The following is a 17,259-nucleotide window of genomic DNA, read 5'->3' as shown; positions in this document are numbered from 1 at the left end:
TTCTTTCACACCGATCAGTGCACACAGTGTCATAAGCAAAACACAAAGTAGATTTTCATTAACGCTTTGATTTTAACAAACCCGGGTAATAGAATTCAATCAACAACCAAGTTGGTTGTCATTGTTCAAAGTCCTGTTTTCACAAATTCTGATTAAATAATACAGGAAGAAAGGCAGTTGTTCATCAATCCGGTCCAATCCGGTACTGGGATTTATAATTTCCTGCAAGTAAATTTGAAGACTTTCCAATAATGTTGCTATATTTTCATTAATAAGCATCAACCAAGATGGCTACCCAGAGCGACAGATCTGATGGGATCACATGACAACACATACAACAGAGAATTGAACTTCAGCTGTATAACCTTCTTGCTTATTGACAGCCAATAAGAGAATTTTTTTTGTATCAGGCAAAAGATGTAATTGGAGTGATGAAGAAATAATATGAAAAGAAAATATAACCCGTTTTTCATCTGTTGTCATGAGAACACCATCATATTTTGATTTCAATAAAAACGGATTAATTATTACTTTCCAAATTCAAAAAATACCATTTTACATTTTTTTTGTTATCATAGTTGACAAAAATGAATAAAGAAGCAGGAAATGACAACAATTGGCAGCTATATTAGCCGATTTGAATTGCATCTGTGTTACTATGGCAACTACATCCAGGAAGCTGTTAAATGTTACTGCTAATGACATGTTCTTAAATGATTAGACTAGCGAAAAAGGTATCTCCCTCCTACCTACACCCACAAGACCCTGGAGCGTGCCTTATGCAAATTATCAGGTCAAAGGTTAGGTTGAGGCGCGTACTGCATTGCTTTAATTTGAAGACCGTCATTGCAAGTAAAAAGCATTACGATTAGTGAGTGAGAATGACAGCACGGTTTGATTTTTCACTATAACGTACATTGTGTATATCCTGTCTTTTTAATAACGAAACCTTTGTAAGGTGTCAGTATTTATTTAATGATACATACTGACTAAAGAAAAACACCTAATATGGATGAATTTAATAGTGAAAATGAATAACAGAACAGAAAATATCAAAATTACACCCAAATCAATTTGATTTTTTTATCCTTGAGACATTTAAAGGTCATGTGATTTGCTTTCATGCAAAACTACAAAAACCTCACTTACATTGTCATACACATTGACTTTATACAACACTTCAAAATTGTTCGTATTGACGTTATGGTATAATATATTCCTATTTTTACGTAATTTGCCATAAATGTTTTGATAATTTTGAACTAAATTGACATAATTTTCTCCTGGCTACACGTCTCGATCAGAATTTGGGAAAATATGAAAAAAAAAATTATGCATGTTTGTGAATGTGTCAAAAGTTAATTTTGGTATTGAAAAAGTCAAGTTTCATACATCGTCAAAACAACCCACATGCCCCACAGACTTCTATTTAAAGAGTTTAACTGAAAATTTAAAATATATTTATATATATATATATATACTTCATGATTCAAAATAATGTCAATTCATGTCAAATCCAACTAAAATATTCACAGAGGAAAAATGTTTGTGAAAAAATTGATTCATACAGTGTGAAAAATTATATATATTTAAAAATGTTATATTTATAGACAAAATGTTATATATAATTTATCATAATTGCAGTGATTATATTGTGATGTAATACCCGACTATAATGCCATGGTTACAGACCCTTTGAACTGAACACATGTTTTTAAGGTCAGATAATGACCTAGTTTATCACTTTAATCAACAAGTTTATATTATTATACAAAATATTATTATATAAAATATTATTATATTTTATTCAATTGAATATTATTCAATGTAAGCAATAATACTAGGATGGAGAGCAATATTCCTTTGCCATGGTTACATGCTCATTATAACTACCGTAAAATCTGTATTAGAAGCCGCATTACTAACCAGAAGTCGCACCCATTCTTTTTGAACAATTTGGAACCAAAAATTCATCATTTCTCATATGTGTAGATGCTCTAATAGAAGCCGCATCCCCTATTATTTACTAAATTAGCACAATTACAAAAGAATAATTTTTTTAATAAGCAGGTAATTTTTTAATCTTAGATTGCTTCCCAGATACCAAATATTAGAGAGTGACTCATATTGTGGTAAAAGAAAGGGTCCCATTTGAAAGATACACAAAGTATATTTCCAATTCTTCTCCACTTCTGCAATGCAATCCCTGTGATGTAATTGGCTGAATCACTAAAAAATGTAATGTGCAACCAAAATCCAGTACGTATAATCATTGTACTGAGTTTGAACGAAACCATTCTGGACATCTCAGAAAAACGGTTGTTAAAATGATGTATGATCCTGATACAAAGCCCTGTTGATCTGTGACAAATGATTCCGGACACATTTACTGACTGATATTTTAGGATTTTAGACAAAATGACCACCAATCCAACAAATTTTATCAAGTCACAAAAAAAATCACATTACCTATGAGCATACAAGTTGTGTGCAAACTTTCAACTGAATCAGGCAATATATTAGTGAGGAATCAGCATTGACATGAATGAAAATAAAATGGCTACCAGTACAGATAGAACCCAAATTTATCTAAAAAGGAATTCAGAAAATTGGTCTTACCCCTAAAGGTCACACATATTTATAATTGGTTTCCAAGAATATTTATTTTTTTGAAATAAGGGTATAATAAACAAAATTTGACAAGATTGCCTTAACACCAAACTCACTTTTTACCAAATACCAACTGCTTGAGAATTCCCATAATCTATTTAGAATAAATTAAAACCTGTAGGTGATAGATAATTACATCCATTTTTATCATATTAATACAGACATTATCCTTAATTGTACCAGCCTCACAGTTTTTAAAGATTTGGTAAAAAAATTGAAAAAATATACCTGAATTTTGGGTGGAAAAATCAAAAGGATAAACATATTCATGTACCTGAAAACATGGTGCCTAATTATGTAAAACTATAATAAAAATTATAATAAGAAATCCAAGGATGCACTGATTGGCTAAGGTCAAGGTTATGATGGAACACTATATTGAAAACCAATTTAAATCAGCAATCGTACCTAGATAATATAAGTGGGCTTTATCACTAAATTCAGTCTCGACAATTTTATTGAAAAACACTGAATTATACAAAAAAAGAATTATTAAGCTTGGATTTAAAGCTTTCTTTTTGAGAATAGTATCAATCTTTTTGCACAGAGATCCCTGAGCAGGAATCCTCGGGGGAACAAGCTGTTGTAATAGTAACGTCTCAAGCTATCTTTGGGCAAACAAAATGTAATTTTAAGATGATGCCTTCTCTATTGTCAATGAACTTTAACATTTGGTGTCTTGATGTTTACCAATTACTGGAACCAATGTGGCTCTAATGAAGGCCGGCATTTTTGTGAGAAGATTTCCACCTCGCTTTGGTAAACCTGAATTCTGTCTGATGAGCGTATTCCTCTGTATATTCTCTTGGGGAAGAAATTTAAACTGATAGAATTGTCAATTCAGTTCCGAAGATATGGAAGGTTGTATGATATCAGATAATCCACACAACCTGCTGAAGAAAGACAAAATGCGATAATCGGATGGTTGCAGACAGCAATAATGACAGGTTTTTTTTTTTTTTATTTTTTTAATCATTTTAAGTTCTGAAAAAAATCAATCTAATGAAGGCTTCAATTTTTATTTTATTTTTATATTGTTATTTTTGTTAGTTTATAACTTTTTTTGGCTTCACTCGCTATTATGAAGTTTTTTTGTATTGTATATCGATAATAGAGTTATACAAAAAAAATTAATAATGACGAGCAAAGCAAAAAAGTAATCATAAATAAACGAAATAAAAAATATATATACGGTATTTACATAAAGAAATATTAGCCTATACCTACATCGGATTTTAATCATTTTGAGCAACACCGACTGACCCAACATGAAGTGAGGATTGTAAGTGGAATAAACAACAACAAACAAAAACTTATTTTGTTAAAAAAAACTTATTTAGACCCTACACATGTTAAAGTTATCGATTACAATTATGGTGATCAGTGTGGCTGGCCTTATAATCGTGATACAATGTGCATATATGTGAGAGTTACGGGAGATTAATGCCACAATACACAAGGCCAAACCCACACTGTGTTATCATGTTATTGGTAGAACTAAGAGTCAAAGTGTTACTATAGCAACATGACGCACAATCTAATGTGATGTAATACTGTAAATAAACCATTTAATCTTCGCCGTTTTAAATATTCGTGATTTCTGGATTTTATGGCACTCGTGAAGACGACATTTTGTGAAAGTCATCGATACTTTATGTCACAGAACCCGAGAAATTTTCACTTCTACAACATTTCACGATTTTCACTAACTCAATTTGTGAAATTTCGGCTCTTGCAATATTGACGTAGTTTACAACATATCAACTTCTACAGAGATTGCAGAGCAAAAAAACCAATAAATGTTACGGAATTACTTATGAATGAAGTGGAGTGTCTCACAAATATCAGTTAATTAATGAGATTTTGCCTACATATTACAAGCCATTTTTAATATTTTTTGAAAGAAATAAAATCATTTACATAAAAATGTTTTTGTCATTAGCATGACAATTAACATTAGCATATCGATGCATTGCACGGAGGAGTCACACACAAGACTTTTTGTGTTTGTAAATAGATTTTGTTTTATTCCTTAACATTTTCATCACCAGACTTTTTCGCCCACAATTTGTTGGCACTTTTATCTTATATCCTACAATATTTCTACAAATGACGCCTCATTTTGAAGCCAACAAAGAAAATTTAAATCAATCTTCAGTTTTTACTCAAAAAATGCGGCTATTTTTGTCTGAATCTTCTGAACCAATGTGCAGACTATAAAAAGACTGCTGTAGAATACTTTATTTTCGCTTGGAATTTATTTTCGCTGAAGGGATGATTCCGTGAAAATAAAATCCAGCGAATATATTTTTTTCCTATATTTCACATTAAACTCATCAAAAATCAGTGAAAATAAATTCCAAACAAAACACCCTCAAAGCCTTTTCAGCGAAAATTAATTCCAGCGAAAATAAAGTATTCCACAGTATTTTGTGAGTTTGTGATGAAAAGAGGGAACTGGTGGTGAAAAGGTTAAGACCTGAATTTTTTTTTAAATAATAATGAAAAATACCACCTGATGCTTATTATATATAAAAAGATTAGATTAGTTCTTGAATCTAATAAAATTAACAAGCCTGAGGAAATGATGATAATAAGAATAATGACATGTATACATTATTAGCATATTCATGAGGTAGTTAACATGAACATAGACCTTAGAAGTTAATACAATGTCAAATTACTGTAATTTTCACAACAATATCATAATTCATCTAAGATAAATTGGACACCAGACAAAGAATATGTTAATTTTGCAAAAATATTGGATTGCAAATAGGAAATATCCTGCATGTAAATTTTGCAAAATTATAGGTTGCCTAATAAGGAATATGTAAATTTTAATTTTGCGTATTTGTAAAAAAAGGAAATTAATAATTAAATAATTATATAATTGTTTGCTTTTTTATAGCACTTTTATCAGTATTTCCCACCAATACAATTTTTTTTTTTTTAATTTTGAGTATCGGTAATTTGAGTATCTTATTGAATGGCATTAAAATTGTGTTTACATAGCTTAACTCCAACACTCGTTGAAGTAAAAAAAAATGGCAATATTTCAGTGAATATTTTAAATGGGTCACATTACAGACTAAAAAAAAACATTAACTCGTCAAAAATAAGTAATGTTTTTTAAGATTTTGGTAAAACAATATTCCATTGTTTTCATACAAATATTGATCAGAAACCAAAATCATTGATTACAACTTATCAGCAATATCATATATTGTTAGTTTGTTTCAAAATTATTCAAAAATTTAAAGAATCAAAGAAAACAAATTAACAACACATCCCAAGAATTTTGAAAAGAAAAAGATCTTGAAGTGAACAATGTGCTTACAACACAGAGATCATTGTAGCGTAGTAAATGCCTCGATTTCCAGAACGCGGCATGTGAAGTAGTATCTCATCACGAAAACATCTGTACAGAAATCAAACTGTCATCGAAGGTTAATTATTCATATTATTCAAAGATTGTCAAAAAAATTGTAAGCTAGAAGGATTTTGTCACGCAATGACAAAAAGATCCGGTTCATGCTATATTCTCTTTATATCAAAATGAGAAAAGGATGGTATTTTAAAAACACTAACAACTAGAATACCGCATTCAACCAACACACAATAGTTAATTAGTTTACACACAAAACCAGTTTCCTGTGAGAAAACATTTGTTCAACTAGTAATCTATATGAATAATTAAGAAACAAGGTCATTAGATGCATTCAAATGTGGTGGAAACCATTTGGTTATTAATTTTTTGCTACATTTTAATCAATTTAGAAACAAAGGTGAAATTATAATTGCTTAGTAGAAATTGACAAAAACACAGATAATTACGATGAAATGCATTCTCATTTACTTACGCTTTAATTAACAAATTGTCGTACATCGTACATAACTCTACTCGCATATAATATTACTACCCGGCAAAGAGTATTCCATACATTAGATTGAAAAATACCTGCAATGAATTTTTGCTAACATGCGACCTATAACATATGACCTATAATGTCCATCTACGTGACAAGCACATATACCTATAATGTCCATCTACGTGACAAGCACATATACATATAATGTCCATCTATGTGACAAGCACATATACCTATAATGTCCATCTATGTGACAAGCACATATACCTATAATGTCCATCTATGTGACAAGCACATATACCTATAATGTCCATCTATGTGACAAGCACATATACCTATAATGTCCATCTATGTGACAAGCACATATACATATAATGTCCATCTATGTGACAAGCACATATACCTATACTGTCCATCTATGTGACAAGCACATATACATATAATGTCCATCTATGTGACAAGCACATATACATATAATGTACATCTATGTGACAAGCACATATACCTATAATGTCCATCTATGTGACAAGCACATATACATATAATGTCCATCTATGTGACAAGCACATATACATATAATGTCCATCTATGTGACAAGCACATATACCTATAATGTCCATCTACGTGACAAGCACATATACATATAATGTCCATCTATGTGACAAGCACATATACATATGTCCATCTATGTGACAAGCACATATACATATAATGTCCATCTATGTGACAAGCACATATACATATAATGTCCATCTATGTGACAAGCACATATACATATAATGTCCATCTATGTGACAAGCACATATACCTATAATGTCCATCTACGTGACAAGCACATATACCTATAATGTCCATCTATGTGACAAGCACATATAATGTCCATATATGTGACAAGCACATATACATATAATGTCTATCTATGTGACAAGCACATATAATGTCCATCTATGTGACAAGCACATATATATATAATGTCCATCTATGTGACAAGCATGTATACCTATAATGTCCATCTATGTGACAAGCATGTATACCTATAATGTCCATCTATGTGACAAGCACATATACGTATAATGTCCATCTATGTGACAAGCACATATACATATAATGTCTATGTGACAAGCACATATACATATAATGTCCATCTATGTGGCAAGCACATATACCTATAATGTCCATCTATGTGACAAGCACATATATCTATAATGTCCATCTATGTGACAAGCACATATACCTATAATGTCCATCTATGTGACAAGCACATATACATATAATGTCCATCTATGTGAAAAGCACATATACATATAATGTCCATCTATGTGACAAGCATGTATACCTATAATGTCCATCTATGTGACAAGCACATATACCTATAATGTTCATCATTGTGACAAGCACATATACCTATAATGTCCATCTATGTGACAAGCACATATACATATAATGTCCATCTATGCAAAAAGTATGACCTATGGCCTGAAATGGCCATCTATGTGAAGAGGACTTACATATGCTGGCAATATTGTTGCAAAATGACAAAGAAACAAGAAATGTACGCAACACTAGTGGATGGATTGAAAAGCAGATATTAGGAATGCCAAAAAAGTCTGTGTGCTTCAAAATTGAAATTCAACACATGAATTTTACCATGTATTTCCTCCGTATACTAATGAATATGATGTTAACCGATGATGATTGCTAACTAACATATGTCATCAATCACTTAATATATTCAGTAGATCATCAGTGTTCAGGCAATCAATGAAAAACAAAATTAATACTGCTTCAAAAACATGAATTTCATAACAAAAATGAAAATTTATTTTATTGCTTCTGTCTGCTGCGTTTGGAAAATTCTGATGGCTTTTATTTCCGGTGAACAGAACACTATGTCTGACCAAGCCATAATGGGAATTATCATCCAATTAGAAGATGCCTTACAAGAAAGTGACATTTAACACAAATTCTGATTGGTTGTTGATCTTGCAAGGTCTGAAGGCAATGGTGAATGTTTCTTGACACCTTTTCTGTGTATTGCAAATGCACAAAACTGAGCACCCAGAGCAATGAAACGGTTGCTATGTGAGTAGATGGGGAAGGATAAAATGGTGCCTTGTACTTATTATTGAATAAACAGTAAATATTAAAAACAGCCACAGTTTACCCCCCCCCCCCAATGATTTGTACCTAGTCAGCATGTGTGCACTCAAGAGGCTGCTCACAGTTTGTTTTCCTTTTTAATGTTTTGGCCAAAACATTGTAAAACTTGAAGAAAAAAAAGACTCAAAACATATAACATACCCCAATTTTTTTGAAATATAATCATCATAAACCAATTGAAAACAAATTTGTATTCTGCTTTGAATTCAAAACTTGCTCAGCCACTGAAAGCAATGAGACATTACTAGTAACCATATTCATTATACTTAACTGCACCAGCGATAGGGTCATGACAAATATGATGACAGTCATCGATGTGCAGTCAACCTAGTTCACATACAAAGAAACATTTATTACATCGCAGTCAATTTTTAAAATCGCCCTGATCACAGAGAATCTAAGTGGTGTGACTAATGTCTCTGCAAGTACTTTAGATAATCCTTGTAATGTAAATAAAACAGCTATCCAATTCACCCCCCATCCAAACAGGAATGGAATCAGCCAATTAACAAAACAAAGGGAAGAAGTGCAAAAGCATTAACTATGGCTTTTACAGTTAAAATATTGATTGACAACATTAGAAATTTGAAATAATTATTAGATTAATGCAGTGACGGGGAAACAAGGTCATCCCATAACGGTGGCAATTAAAGAAGATGTTGTTACAATGTAGCAGGGGGATTAAACAATGCACACAGCATTAATAATTTAACAAAAAACAATATGGCTACCCAGATCTTCTAGAAAATGGAATCCAGTATAGATTAGAAAATGGCTACCCGAATACATTTAAAAAATCAGGTAGATTAGAAAATGGCTACCTTGTTATATTAGAAAAACTGTTATCTGAGTATATTAGAAAATGGCTACCTGAGTAGAATAGAAAATGGTTACCTGAGTAGATTAGAAAATGGCTACCTGAGTAAATTAGAAAATGGCTACCTGAGTAGATTAGAAAATGGCTACCTGAGTAGATTAGAAAATGGCTACCTCAATAGAATAGAAAATGGCTACCTGAGTAGATTAGAAAATGGCTACCCGAGTAGATTAGAAAATGGCTGCCTGAGTAGATTAGAAAATGGCTGCCTGAGTAGATTAGAAAATGGCTGCCTGAGTAGATTAGAAAATGGCTGCCTGAGTAGATTAGAAAATGGCTACCTGAGTAGATTAGAAAATGGCTACCTGAGTAGATTAGAAAATGGCTACCTGAGTAGATTAGAAAATGGCTACCTGAGTAGAATAAAAAATTGCTACCTTGTTATATTAGAAAACTGTTATCTGAGTATATTAGAAAATAGCTACCTGAGTAGATTAGAAAATGGCTACCTGAGTAGATTAGAAAATGGCTACCTGAGTAGATTAGAAAATGGCTACCTGAGTAGATTAGAAAATGGCTACCTGAGTAGACTAGAAAATAGCTACTTGAGTAGATTAGAATATAGCTACCTGAGTAGATTAGAAAATGGCTACCTGAGTAGAATAGAAAATGGCTACCTGAGTAAATTAGAAAATGGGATAGAAAATGGTTACCTGAATAGATTAGAAAATAGCTACCCGAGTAAGATTAGAAAATGGCTACCTGAGTAAGATTAGAAAATGGCTACCTGAGTAGATTAGAAAATAGCTACCTGAGTAGATTAGAAAATGGCTACCTGAGTAGATTAGAAAATGGAATAGAAAATGGTTACCTGAATAGATTAGAAAATGGCTACCAGAGTAGATTAGAAAATGGCTACCTGAGTAGAATAGAACATGGCTACCTGAGTAGATTAGAAAATGGCTACCTGAGTAGAATAGAAAATGGCTACCTAAATTGATTAGTGGATTAGCAAGTTGGAGTTGATGAGAAAACAGCATTATCACAAAAATACAGAAAATGTTGAAATGTAATCAAAACCTGTTTTGTCTCCTCAGCTTAGGAATCGAAGAAGTCTGAGAGAAGAGACAACATTAAAAGTCAGTTATTTGAGCTTTCCCAAATCAAGAAGCTCAGAGAAAATAAACTGCTCATCATCTGTCACAGATTTTATTATACGTTTCAATCTTGCTCAGTTCCCATCAGACAAATGACTAAAAGACTGCAAAATACAAATACAGGAATCCAAAAGACTGGCAGCTGAACAATGGCTGCATGGCCTATAGGTTATTAGCGAGTCACAGGACAAATTTTTCTCTGTGTGTGTGCTTTGTGAACTTAGCTGGGATAATGTTACGTAACCATGGCAATAAGAATGTAATAGAACTCATTAATACACTGCCAAGGATTCCCCCATCATACCTCTCAATGATGTTTTATCATATAAATCACTATTTCTTGTGTTAAACTGCGAAGTGGAGTTCTAATCACAGAGAATTTAAGTTCTGTTAAATAGGTCTGTTAAAACAACCTGGTTAGGTTAGTTCATCAACAAGGTCATTTGGGCAAGATGTGTATAAAAGACCAATGATATTAATGACGAAAATACGAATAGCAGCGACAGCTGTCAGTCAACTGACAATTATTGGGGATATTTTAATTGTCTTAATTTATGCATCTGCAGGAAAATATAAATTGTCATAAATTTAATAAATAGATTCAAGTTCTTATCTTGGGATTTCACATTATTAAATAATTATGACTTGTCTCAGAGCATTTGAGCATGACTAAGTGAGTCGGGTACAGACACGGTATATATTCAGCAGGTTGTCATATACATTCTCAGTGAATTCAACGCTTTGTTTATCACAAAATCTTTCTCCAGATCTCAATGTACAAAATCCCATAACATGGAATACACAGCATTTCTAGTAACACATACTGAAGTATTCTATTCCCGCAGATACCTGCAATGCTATCAAAATTAACTACTGTAAAATACTTTATTTTCGCTATTTTCGCCGAAGGTATATTTCAGTGAAAATAAAATCCACCAAATATACCTTTTTTCCTATATTTTACATTCAACTCGTCAAAAATCAGTGGAAATAAATTCCATACACAACACCTAAAAAGTCTTTTCACCGAAAATTAATTCCAGCGAAAATAAAGTATTCTACAGTAATATGGAGATTGAATGACAGTGACTGCAAATGATAAGGACACACTTTGACATTTCATTTTTCATTGTTGCTTCCATTAATCATTTATCACTCAATGGACACTAAATGTCAACCAATTATTCATTTCATAGGTTTCTTTGTTCACCCACCCCTTCATTCTTTTATACTCATTTAATAGTTCAAACATTTGTTCATTATTTCAATTGTGTGTTCATATCTTCATTGATTCTATAGCTTATTCTACTTTTTCAACAATTTGATACAATGATTCTTCATTGTTGATTGAACCAGTGGTTCGTTCAATCAATCAATCATTTATTCATTAAATATATTTGTTCATTGAAACATTTGTTCGATTACGAAGTATTGATTACATAGTTTGTTCATTATTTGATAGTTCATTTATTTGCTCATTGATTTGATGTTTATTCATTGAATCAGGTGTTCATACATTTATTCAATGGTTAAAATCATTTGTTCATTCATCCACTTGTGTACTCACTAACTCATATTTAAACAAAATGACCAAATCAGAAACATGGATGTCATCTGGATTCATTTAATTGACAAGCATCGTTATTCGGAAATGATTTGGTACCTTAAACGGTGTATTTGTTTAAAGTAGGCAATCCAATCCAACACTATTCCTATATAGCAGATTTTGTCCTGCAAAGTACTTTATTTTCACTTGGAATTTATTTTTGCTATTTTCACTGAAGGGATAAATCAGTAAAGATTAAATCCAGTGAAAATAACTTTTTTTCCCTCTTTTTTTACGTTCAACTTGAATGAAAAATCAGTGTACCCATAAGTAAAATTCATAATTACAATATTTCTTTCCAGCGAATATTAAGTATTTTACAGTACATGTACATCTGAAATTCAGAAAACTTGGAATACTCATGAAAAAAGATTAAATGACAATTGGGCTAATCCAGATATTTTTGATGAAAAATAAAAAAATTCACAAACATTGCATGCAGATATTTTCAAAATGTTTTATATCACACTGCCTACTAAATACCACATAAATCACTAACTTTATTAATCAGGTAGAACCTGGCACATTGTAAGGGTGTAGTCAGTATGTGTGAGGATTGCTGATACACCCAATATCCTATTACTAGATATTATTGAAATGAACAGGTAGTCGTATAGTATGAAAAACATGCTGGAGACAACTCATCAATTTAGGGGGAGACGACAGTACAACATTATCAAAACACAGAATCAAAAACAGAATGATTTTTACTGATGTGGTACAGTTAACAAAATTAAAATCATTTTTTTTTAAATACATTTTAATAATTTTATTTTTTCACTATTGTTGAATGATATTTGTCAAAATTATGGCTAATAATTGTATTTAAGGTGATATTAAATGAAATATTAGTCAATTTATGCAACGAGGTGGATTATGACAAATGATTAAACATTTTATTAAATTACCTGTAAGCTACAATTATCTATGACTTAAAATAAAACAAAGACATTAATGGTCTTTAAACATTTTCCCTCTCCTGCTAATTGAAATATATATATATGTTATAAATATTTTTTTTAATATTCCCTATAATATCTGTATGTTATATTTCAATCAAAAAAGACAAAGGATATCATATTTCTTCAGCTGGCTCCCAAAAGCAAATACAAAAAAAAATATGTATCGGTAGGTAACATTTCTGGCTTCTTCATTAGCAGCATTGTGCACTACTGATATAGGTGATTTGATTTATTTACATCTAAACTCTAAATTTCTTTCTGCACCTTGACTACTAGGGTCTGTCAACTTCAGGCACCATCCAAAAAATAGTTCCATTTATGGTCTGCTATTTTCCACATGAAATGTCCAAAAATTTCAAACTATTTTGATCAAATAATGTCACATTTTGTCAGTTTGGTCCCAAATTAGGATTGAATTCACTGAAAATTACAGAAAATGCAAACAATGTATCAAATTTTAAGCAAGAAAACGATTTAGTGCTCTAAGGGTTAAATGTGCATGGTAAATACATTGCAGTAATTCACATCATTTCAAGTACACTACTCCAAGATGGCATCAGTTCTGAACAGGGCAAAGGTCAAAATGTCGCCCCAACCTGACCAGGTGACCCAGTTTGCTTTATTGATGCTCAGTTTGCCAGGTATTTCCATATAATGTTTAAAGCTCCATTACAGATGATTATTTACATTAAAAACTGTAGACGAATGCGATTTAGATGCTGTAATCCACATAGCCATTAATACAGACGCTAGAAGACTTCTCTTTGACATATCAATGCATTTCTTGCATACCACTCAGTGTACTTGATACAATATACTTTTAGTCATTTATATCTTACGTCTAATAATGACTTCTGACACTGGTAATCTCAATGCCATCTCAATGCCATGTTCATACATCAACGCAAACTCGACCCAGATTTAGATGAATGCAGAGAAAACCCTGGCCGTTCAGATATACATCCCTAGGATTTCCGGGAACAACTCAATTAGTCCCGAGAATGACTTAAGAATTTAGTAAAGTGAGAGATATACCGGGTACACCAGATTTTAAAATAGTTCCCCGGTGAAAAAATATAAAATCTGATCCATTTTTGAAATAAACCATCCATCCATATAAACACACAATGTTTTACATTAAGCACAATTTATTGTTTTCAATTGATCCCTGTCCCCTCCAAAAAAAAAAAAAAACATCAAATTTCACACAATACCAATTATATGCAGTTCGTGGCATTCTCATTGTTAATATCATTGTTGCTATGGCAACACTCCTCTTAAAATGACTTAAAATTCAAATTCAATTTGGTTAGAAAAGAAAATGTCATTTTTCACATATATAATCCAATTATTGTCAAACAGTAATTTTGAGAGTGACAAAAGACAAATTCAAAAGTGAGAACAAAGCCATTTTTTTCAGCTCCATCCCAAAAAATAAAAGATAGTGCGATATGTAATATGGAAATTGTAGGTCCTGGAATGCAACTTGGATGTAATGTGGGTCAGAGAAAAACCACTCGTTATTTCATAACAATCAGTAAATATGGCCTGTCAAAAATCCAAAAATTATATTGTGCAAATTAGATAACTCAATTTTGAGACTGTCCTTTGGGAATGTGATCAGGTGTCAGACAGACACGTTCTTGGAGCATGCAAAAACCGTGGCAACAGAAACCTGTTAATTGTTGACATCAATGAGACTTTTTGCTATTACGAGACTGCAAGAGCATTTTGAACTCGACTGCGTTGATAGTGAAATCCAAATTATAGGAAACAATAAATGAGTAGAACATCTCTTCAAATACAAAATCAGACAAATGTAAAGCTCACTGATGTTGGGTAATGAATAATAATAGGGAAAGAAAACATGTAGTGATGATGAGTTATAGCCATTCATCCTGGACAGTTTTGCAATAAACACAGTATAATAAATCCAGACAGATCAGACAACCATGTACGGAAGATTTAAATGAGAGCTGTAAATAAGAATATTTCCATGAGTGATCCTACCTATATTGGGGTGCTTCAGTAACCGGCATATTCGGGCTTCTCGTTCTAGCTTCTGAAAATCTAGTGAGGGTGAGATAAGAGAGAGAATAAGATTCTATTTTATATCAATGGAAGTGAATAGTTATAATGACGGACTGCACCTTTATTTGGATTAATACTGTGTTGTAATACATTGCCGTTTTTTTTAAATGCCGGCTTGTTTACTGTATTATATACTACTAGTATATAACTAGACCGCTCTGTTACGTTTCCTTTTATGGCCCCTCGCCCTGTCCGAGAGATACCCGAAAACAGAACACATAATTAAACCAAAGGAATTTAATTGCGGTGGATACTGCACTTGTTATAGATCCAATGTTTGCATAAACCCAAACCAGAATCCGATTGCATGGTAGAATCGGGGTCACGATTAAATTGCGACTGCCCTGTTTTTCACTTCTACAGTGAGGCCACGATGAGTCGAAACGAAAACTGCGGTAAACATTGACTGGGACGAATACATGCATCCCGGAACAGACCGTAAAACCAGGTGTTCGTTATGTCGGTGCACATTTCATTACAATTGTACAACACAGAATCCGTAAGAGACGCGACATTTATTTTTTATGGAAGCCAATTTTTCTATTTCGAACGCTAATTGTCCCGTTTCAGGCCACCAATGTCTGCGGAGAATTCGAAGATATCTCCTACTTTCGTTCATTTCCAAACGTCTCGCCAACATGGCCGCCAGTCTGTCACACGCACTCATTTGTCCCGTAATCGCAAAATGAACGTCTGTGTTCCAATTAACAAGAATTAATAAAGATCATGTCTTACCTCTAGCCGATAACTTCTTTGTATTGATAATTTTGGCAGCAAATTCCTGGCCCGATGATTTCCGCACACATCGTTTCACGATGCTAAAAGCGCCTCTGAAATTAAAAATAAAACGCGAGATATTTAGAGAAAGGACAGTCGCACGACCATCAAATTTTGCGAGAATTAACACAAGATATTCATAGTACTAAACATCCATTTTTTTATACAACACTCACTTTCCGAGTTCTTCTTTGAGATCGTATTCGTCGCTAAATTTCGTGGTCGTTGTTTGGGTCGCCATTTTAAAATGAACATGATATTAATTGATGATTGACGTGTAATGAAGGGGCGCTTCCATTTAAAGAAAGGGGTGTGTCATCCTCGTTGATTTTCGTGATTGCCCCAATTCGACCAGCCGAACGTGATAAAAAACGTGTTTACACAACAAACTAGAAATATACTAAAAAATAGCAATGTAATAGAAAATATAAGACGATAGACAATTCCATCAAGAGATTTGCCACAATATGATTTAAACGCATATTTGGTTGATTGTTTAATAATATAATTATTTGTTATGCCTGGAATCACTTCAAGGTCCACCTGATCACATTGTACCCCATAATATATTCCATGGAAAAAGAGGTATATAGGAGGGTAGAAATACAAATAGACAATAGTTTTAAAATGTGCATCTACAGTTCCTTCGTCTATGCGTTATAAACTGTGATCAGTGTGTCTTTTGTTTGTCTGCTGATTTGAGGAAATTAAATTAGTATTAGTACATTACAACGAACGTACAACTCGATAACATCAATAACAAAAAAACAGCCACGTTGAACAGAAAATAGAACAAAAGCTTAGTACATTTACAATGATCAGTGCTGACTATTGATGCAGTTACCTGTGAGGGCGTTGTTCATGACGGCTCCGGAATAAGGCTACAAAATTAGAATACATAGTTATATGCAATCGTCCGTAACCCCAATAACTGGTATCAGGAGACCGAGAATCAAAGCAACACTAATTAAAATGAAATCATATTAATTGTTTGCACTCACTCGAACAAAAGAAATTCAAATATGAACATAACGAGTGGTGGCGAATAAACATTACATTGTCTTGAGTTAATCTTTGAAACTTATAGACATACAGATTAAACTTGAGTTGTTGATTTTGGCAAACACCACTGAGGCTGCCTTGCTTC

General features: G+C 32.5%; 1 protein-coding gene across 2 annotated transcripts in view; it reads right to left on the bottom strand.

Moving 5' to 3' along the window:
- The window catches only part of LOC100371971 (calcium/calmodulin-dependent protein kinase type II delta chain), a 115,874-nt gene extending 99,492 nt beyond the window's left edge, over positions 1-16,382 (bottom strand). For both annotated transcript variants that reach the window (XM_085493925.1, XM_002734650.4), the window contains exons 1-3: positions 16,289-16,382; positions 16,071-16,165; positions 15,255-15,314 (exon numbers count right to left, since the gene is read on the bottom strand). In XM_085493925.1, coding sequence (XP_085350051.1) covers positions 15,255-15,314; positions 16,071-16,165; positions 16,289-16,353 — 220 coding nt within the window. In that variant the 5' untranslated portion in view covers positions 16,354-16,382. The remainder of the gene's footprint in view (positions 1-15,254; positions 15,315-16,070; positions 16,166-16,288) is intronic.
- Between the last annotated feature and the right edge of the window lie 877 nt (positions 16,383-17,259).

This window comes from Saccoglossus kowalevskii, chromosome 19, assembly GCF_978046115.1.
Source record: "Saccoglossus kowalevskii chromosome 19, keSacKowa6.1, whole genome shotgun sequence".
NCBI lineage: Eukaryota > Metazoa > Hemichordata > Enteropneusta > Harrimaniidae > Saccoglossus > Saccoglossus kowalevskii.
This window is presented reverse-complemented; position numbering and strand designations above follow the sequence as displayed.